This window comes from Juglans regia, chromosome 2, assembly GCF_001411555.2.
Source record: "Juglans regia cultivar Chandler chromosome 2, Walnut 2.0, whole genome shotgun sequence".
NCBI classification, from domain to species: domain Eukaryota; kingdom Viridiplantae; phylum Streptophyta; class Magnoliopsida; order Fagales; family Juglandaceae; genus Juglans; species Juglans regia.
In genome coordinates, this window is record NC_049902.1 from 8,353,446 (window position 1) to 8,362,023 (window position 8,578).

Here is an 8,578-nt window from a genome sequence, read left to right on the forward strand (position 1 = left end):
TTTTTATCTAAATGATTTTCTATCATTATAATATCTTTAGAATTTTCAAAATAAAAGAGATTTACTTTAATAATGAAAAATGTGAGAATAATATAAAAATAAAATATTCTGAATTTTTTCAATGCTCCTTGAGTCATTGAATATTATGATTGAATTTTACAACTTCTATTTTAAAATATGCTTCAAGAACAAAATGAAATAAACATTTTATGAATATTAATCATACCTCTTCTGCTATTATTTTATTACTAAACAATTTGTTTTCCTTTTACTATTTATAGTTGAATTAAAATTTAAAAATTGTTATAAAATTACTCATAAAATTCTACCGACAAATTTAGTTCTATATGTAAATACTTACATTAATATTTACAGTTTTACCCATATAATTATACATAATCAATTAGTAAAATATTGAAATTTTAAAAAATCCAAAATTTATTTAAATAATTTCATAAATACATAATCAATTAGTAAAATATTGAAATTTCAAAAAATCCAAAATTTATTTAAATAATTTGATAAAATAGAGTATACATTCAATAAAAATAATATTGTGCACAAACTTATATTTCTTCAAGAACAAATGAAATAAAAATTTTTTGAATATTAATAATAAAGTTTGTAAATAATAAAGATATACTTTCTGATTAAATAATTATTAGATTTTAAAAAATGAAATTTTAGTAGTGGTATTAATGAAAGTTTTTATATATATAAACTTGAGACAAGAAATTCTACCGACAAATTTAGTTCTATATGTAAATACTTACATCAATATTTACAGTTTTACTCATATAATTATACATAATCAATTAGTAAAATATTGAAATTTTTAAAAATCAAAAATTTAATTAAATAATTTAATAAAATAAAGTACACATTCAATAAGATTAATATTGTGCATAAACTTGTATTTTAAAATATGCTTCAAGAACATAATGAAATAAAAATTTTATGAATATTAATAATAAAATTTGTTAAAATATTAAAATTTAAAAATTGTTATAAAATTACTCATAAAATTCTACCGACAAATTTAGTTCTATATGTAAATACTTACATTAATATTTACAGTTTTACCCATATAATTATACATAATCAATTAGTAAAATATTGAAATTTTAAAAAATCCAAAATTTATTTAAATAATTTCATAAATATATAATCAATTAGTAAAATATTGAAATTTCAAAAAATCCAAAATTTATTTAAATAATTTGATAAAATAGAGTATACATTCAATAAAAATAATATTGTGCACAAACTTATATTTCTTCAAGAACAAATGAAATAAAAATTTTTTGAATATTAATAATAAAGTTTGTAAATAATAAAGATATACTTTCTGATTAAATAATTATTAGATTTTAAAAAATGAAATTTTAGTAGTGGTATTAATGAAAGTTTTTATATATATAAACTTGAGACAAGAAATTCTACCGACAAATTTAGTTCTATATGTAAATACTTACATCAATATTTACAGTTTTACTCATATAATTATACATAATCAATTAGTAAAATATTGAAATTTTTAAAAATCAAAAATTTAATTAAATAATTTAATAAAATAAAGTACACATTCAATAAAATTAATATTGTGCATAAACTTGTATTTTAAAATATGCTTCAAGAACATAATGAAATAAAAATTTTATGAATATTAATAATAAAGTTTGTTAAAATATTTTTAAATTATAATTATATAATTATACTTCTTTTACTATTATTTTACTACTAAGCAAATTTTATTTCCTTTTGCTATTTATATCTAAATAAAAAACCTCATAATTTATTCTGATTACAGTTTTACCCATATAATTATACATAATCTATTACTAAAATGTTGAAATTATTAAAAATCAAAAATTTAATTAAAGAATTTGACAAAAACTTGAGACAAAAAATATATATAAAAACTTGCAAACAAAATATAACATTTTCATGAATTTCAAAATTTGTTGTTTCCTTTTATTTGTTTAAATATTTAATTTAACTATAAGTTTTTTATTTCTACTTTCTTCATCAGCAATTCATGCTATAACAATTATATATTTTCTATATCTATTGGTGGTTTATTTCTAATTTTCATTATCTCTTTTTTACAGCTTCGTTAAATTTGCTGAGTTGACTGAGTTATTTTAGTCTTTTATCAAGACTACCAAGGTAACCAACAATGTTATAAATATATCTTTTTCAATAGGTTGTTTTATTCTGTTGGAATACATACTTAGATTAAAAAGGTTTTTCAATTTGCATCATTATGAGTTTCTCTTTTATCCAGTTATCGAGAAGAATTATTTCATTCCATATATAAATGAAAAGTGGTAAGCTTATATTAATAAATTAGTACAAATTTATCATTATATGATTAATTAATTCTTCGATATTCTTATAACTTTGATTCTTGTTTAAAATGATTCCCAAGGTACTACAAAACATTCTAAGATAAACAATTTATATGAGACTCTTTCTTTAGAAGAAAGAGAACATATACGACAAAAAAAGAAAGAAAAACATCTACAACAAAGGAATTTTACGAATGATACTACTCAACATGAAGAACAATTTTTCTCCCAACCAATCGTTGAGGACGAAACAAATGTGTTGGGAGATCATATAGAATCCGTACACAATAATGAAGAAGTCAGGCCATATTGTACAAAAAGACAACGCACTTTTCGTGCCGGAGCTGGAACCAGTGATATATCCTCCGTTGAACAATTCGATTATAGCTCTAATATTGGTAGTTCTGGAGCACTCTATCAGGAAATAAACACAGTTGAAATTACATCAACAAAATCTCTATTTCGGGGTAAGAAAGATGTATAAAATTAAATCGTATTTCTTTTCCTTCTTTTCCTTTCTTATATACAACTTCATTCAATGATACCACCATTTGAAACTATAGCAACTTTAAACATTTACCTCACTTTTATGATTCATCTTTCTTCCATAGGAAATCAACATCAACAATCAGCTGGTCATAGGAAAATATTACAAACAGTGCCATTTGAGGCAACTCTCTTACCATCAGTACCATTCTGTAAATTTTGTGAAGCAAAAAGATTTCAACATGAAACAAAAGGTTTTTGTTGTGCCGATGGAACAATCTCTTTAACTACAAATGATGTTCCAGAACAACTTTACCATTTGTTTACTTCCAACACAGTTGAATCAACCAACTTTCTTACGTATGTTCGCACATACAATAACAAATTTGCTTTCACATCATTTGGAGTTAAATTTGATAGAGATTTGTGTAGAAGGAACAAAGGTATTTACACATTTCGAGCTCAAGGTCAAATCTATCATTATATTAATGATTTGACTCCTTTGGATGGACATCCTTCATATCTACAATTATATTTTTATGATACCGAACATGAATTGGACAATCGTATTTATGACATTGGAAGATTGGATTCATCAACTGTTGCTCAACTTATGGATATTCTTCATGTTAATCCATACTCAACATTCTTTCGAACTCTTGGAGATCTGCCCAATTTGGAAAATCACAAAATTCATATCAGATCAGATGTGGGTTTGGATCAGCGTGTTTTTAACACTCCGTCAGCTTCTCAAGTAGCAGTTATTTGGATTGAAGATGATGATTCAAAACATTTGAGAGGACGAAATATTGTGGTATTCAATCATGCAGGTGGAAGTCATATAGTCCAATACTATTTTGGCTGTTATGATCCACTGCAGTATCCATTGTTATTTCCTTTTGGTGATACTGGTTGGCACCAAGGAATATTAAGAATAAAGAAAGGTGATAGACTACCACAACAAGTAACAAGAGCATCAGTCGACCCTCAACAATCAGTATCAGCAGAACAACTGCTTATAAAGGAACAAGAAGGTTAAAATAATAATTCTTCTTTTAACTTTTAATTGTTCTAATATAACAATGTTACATTTCTAATTTATTAAATTTATTATCTTACAGTGCTGAAAAAAAACAGAAAACAACAGGTTGTCTCATGTCGCGAGTACTATTGCTACAAACTTCAAATTAGGAAAAATACAAAATCTATTTTACTATTCTCGGGCCGTTTACTACAGCAGTTTGTTGTTGATATGTACGTAAAAATTGAGACGTCAAGATTGGATTATTTTCGTAATAAGCAACAAGAGATTCGATCTGAAGTATATCAAGGAATTGTTGACAGTCTATCAATTGGACAAAGCAATGCTTCTAAAGTTGGTAAACGCATCATTCTGCCTTCTTCTTTTATTGGAGGTCCAAGAGATATGCGTAAGAAATATATGGAAGCAATGGCTTTAGTCCAACGCTTTGGAAAACCGGACATCTTTTTAACCATGACATGCAACCCAAGTTGGAAAGAAATTTTAGATGAATTGGGTCCACAAGAAGAAGCACAAAATCGTCCTGATTTGATTGCACGTATCTTTAGAGCAAAATTAGAAGAACTGAAGGATGAATTATTCAAACGGGAGATATTTGGGAAAGTTTCAGCATACGTATACGTCATTGAACATCAAAAAAGAGGACTACCACATGCACATTTCTTGATCATACTACAAAGAGATTGGAAAATCTATACTCCAGAATCTTTTGATGAAATTGTATCAGCAGAAATACCTGACAGAGAAAAAAATCTACATTTGCACAAGACAGTAAAAAGACATATGATGCATGGCCCCTGTGGAGTACTGAATCCGAACAATGTGTGTATGAAAGCAAATGGCAGTTGTAAAAACCACTTTCCAAAAGGTTTTGTACCTAACACAACCGTTGGAATCGATTGTTTTCCACAGTACAAACGTTGTGATAATGGAATGACTGTCAAAGTCAGAGGTACAGATTTAGATAACCGTTGGGTTGTTCCACATAATCCATATCTCCTCGCAAAATTTGATTGTCACTTGAATGTAGAAATTTGCTCAACAATCAAAGCAGTCAAATACCTTTATAAGTACATTTATAAAGGTCATGATCGTGTTGCTTTCAACTTGATTCCTGGACAAAACATCCAAGATATAGATGAAATCCAACAATTTCAATCAGCCAGATGGATCGCTCCACCAGAAGCTATGTGGAGAATATACGGTTTTATTCTTAATGAAATGCATCCATCAGTTTACAGTTTACATCTACATCTTGAAGATCAACATCTGGTAGCTTTTCATGCACATGACAACCTTAACAATGTTCTGAGATCTGATTTTACGGCAAAATCAATGTTGACTGAATTCTTTTCAACAAATCAAACTAATGAAAATGCACGAAAACTACTGTACAAAGAATTTCCTGAAGCTTTTGTTTGGAACCAACAACACAAAATATGGACTCCAAGAAAGAAGAAAACTGTTATAGGCCGCATTGTTACAGCAAGTCCATTCGAAGGTGAAAGGTATTACTTACGGATATTGTTAAATCATATAAGAGGCCCTTTATCATTTGACCACATCAAAACAGTTGGCAATGTCACTGCACCAACCTTTCGTGAAGCAGCTACATTACATGGTTTGTTACAAAGAGATACCAGTTTGCAAGATTGTATGCAAGAGGCTTCCTTATACCAAATACCACACAGTTTAAGACGGCTATTTGCAACAATTTTAGTATACTGTAATCCAACAAATCCTAGAGAACTTTGGGAATATTTTGAACAAGATATGTCAAGTGATTTCCAAACAAGTGTTGCAACATCAGCAGATATTAGGACAAAAGTCTTACGAAGCATCTCTTCTACACTTGAATCGATGGGAAAAGACATAAACATGTTTCACTTAATAGAACATGATGTCTCTTTTGATCAGAACGAAACTGAAGCTAGAGAAATAAATGATGAATTTGCAGTTTCAATACCAGAAGAAGATCTTATGGCTTCGATGAGTCTTAATTCTGAACAACAACACGCATATGAATCAATTTTGCAGAAAGTCCTTCTAAATGAATCTGCTGCATTTTTTATTGATGGTCCGGGCGGAACAGGGAAAACATTCTTATATAAAGCACTTCTCGCTACAGTAAGATCAAGAAACTTAATTGCTCTTGCAACTGCATCGTCTGGTGTTGCTGCATCTATTTTACCTGGAGGTCGAACAGCCCATTCACGCTTCAAAATTCCATTAGATCTTGACAAAAATAGTACTTGTTGTGTAAGCAAACAAAGTGCTCTTGCCAAATTGTTACGTCTTGCAAAGCTAATCATATGGGATGAAGCACCTATGTCTAGAAAAGAATGTATGCAAGCATTGGATAAAATGTTACGAGACATAACTGATTCAAGATTACCATTTGGTGGAAAAATTATCGTATTCGGTGGAGATTTTCGTCAAGTCTTACCTGTGATTCGGAAAGGCACAAGACAAGAAGAAGTTAATGCCAGTTTAGCATCGTCATATTTGTGGTCTACTTTAACTAAGATTAGGTTGAGTGAGAATATGCGAGCAAGATTCGATCCAAACTTCTCAAATTATTTACTTCAGGTCGGAAATGGAACAACACCAATCACAATTGAGAATAAGATCAAAATTCCCAATGAAATGCTCATTCCTTACAAAAATGATGTGGAGTCTTTAGATGATCTGATCGATGCAGTCTTCCAAGATATTGGCAGCTATTCAGAAAATTTATCCGAAATGACAAATCGAGCTATCTTGACACCAAAGAACAACTCTGTCGATGAGATAAATACAATACTTATTCAAAGATTTCCTGGTACAGTTACACAATACTATAGTTTCGATGAAACGATTGATACATCAGAACAAGGAATCATGGAGGATTTTTTAAATACATTGACACCAAATGGACTTCCACCTCATGAGCTGTTACTAAAAAAAAATTGTCCTATCATGTTACTCAGAAATGTCAATCCTTCAGAAGGTTTATGCAATGGAACACGTCTTATTTGTCGCAACTTTGAACGAAATATCATTGATGCTGAAATTGCAGTTGGTCACCACAACGGAAAAAGAGTTTTCATACCAAGAATTCCTTTCTTGCCAAATGCAGATGACAATAGTGGTTTTCCATTCAAAAGAACACAATTTCCTATCAGATTAAGTTTTGCAATGACAATAAATAAAGCACAAGGACAGACATTAGATTTTGTTGGTGTATACTTGCCTCAACCTGTATTTTGTCATGGCCAACTCTATGTAGCACTATCAAGAGCCAAGACTTCTGCTTCAGTAAAGGTTCTTATAAGACCAGTATCAACTCAAGATTGTGAAGAAGCTGAAACAAATAATATTGTTTATAAAGAATTATTAACACTAGCATATCCATCATAAACTTCTGTAAGTAATCAAATTTCAATATATACCTCTCAATTAAATACAATTTGTTTTTCCATTATGTAATTTTCAGAACTTCTTGTTTTTCTATTATTGAAATTGTCTTATTTAAATTCAATTGTTTAAACTAATATTTTTTTTCTCTTCATTTATAAGTAGGCTTCAACATGCGGACTATCTATACCTCAATCAAAGACATTACTCCAAGTACAAAAAATTGGAGCATCAAGATGATTGTGTCAGACAAATCTCCCAAACGTACTGCACAACATTCACCGACAAAATATCAAAATCTGACATTGATAGACCCTGAGGTAACACATTGATATCATTATCATTCTTGCAAAAATATACTTAATATTTATATTATATTCCTTCACATGATATATCCAAAATAAATATGTTTTCCCCTTACAGCATAGATTCATTCTAACTATATTCACAGATTAAATCTTATATATATTTAATAAATACTATTTTACAATCAATAGAATAGAAATAACTATTCATTTATACAATATTATGCAGGGCAACCGACTACAAGCAACAATTTTCGGCAAAGATATAGACATACGTAATGACATGTTGCACATCTTCCGGTCTTACTACATCAGTAATGCTTATGTTAAGCCTTTAGATCCCAGGCATAGAATTGAAGCGCATGAATACCAGTGGATCTTAAATTCAAGAACAATCATCGAAAACATTCAAGATAACGAAGTGGAATTACAACCACCAGAATATGATATTATCCCATTCACCAATCTGCATGAGTACAAAGACACTGGAACTGAAATAGGTAAATATCACATCGATATATTTAACGTACATCTTGATATTCTTATTCAGTTTTCACAATTTTTTTTTTACATAATTGGACAGCTATTCTGGCGATCGCAATATACATGAAACCTCCTAGAGAAATTACCTCAAAACATGGGCCAACAAAAATTCAAGAAATATATGTTATCGACCAGAGGTAAAAAAGATTTCTCAACTATATATGTGATATTTATAAATTCTTTAATTAACTTATTTTCAATACTATTTCATCATGCTACACTTTTAAATATTTTCTCCTAAAATTTACAGCCTAATGCCCATATGGTTGACTATGTGGAGTCGATTTGTGGATGGTGAATGCCGAACAATCTCTGATATTATTGAAGCTAAGCCAACTCTACTCGCAACACGTATAAAAGTTGGTTCATACAATGGTATATCACACAACTTATAATATCAACATTTATTAAAAATAGAATGTTATTATCTACTAACAAATATCTTTTCTTTATAA

At 29.0% G+C, this 8,578-nt stretch overlaps 1 protein-coding gene across 1 annotated transcript; it reads left to right on the forward strand.

The window, feature by feature from the left end:
- Positions 1–4,812: 4,812 nt before the first annotated feature.
- Positions 4,813–7,849, forward strand: LOC118347649. Its single transcript, XM_035687656.1, has 2 exons — positions 4,813–6,812; positions 7,810–7,849. Exons 1-2 carry the CDS (start codon positions 4,813–4,815, stop codon positions 7,847–7,849), a joined length of 2,040 nt encoding a protein of 679 aa, XP_035543549.1.
- The last annotated feature ends 729 nt before the right edge of the window (positions 7,850–8,578 follow it).

What these genes read in the sequence shown, in the direction of transcription:
- LOC118347649 (XM_035687656.1), top strand. Translation starts at nt 4,813, where the DNA reads ATGACTGTCAAAGTCAGAGGTACAGATTTAGATAACCGTTGGGTTGTT. An exon ending in GGACTTCCACCTCATGAGCT is followed by an intron (nt 6,813 to 7,809) that starts GTTACTAAAAAA and finishes AATATTATGCAG; the next exon opens with GGCAACCGACTACAAGCAAC.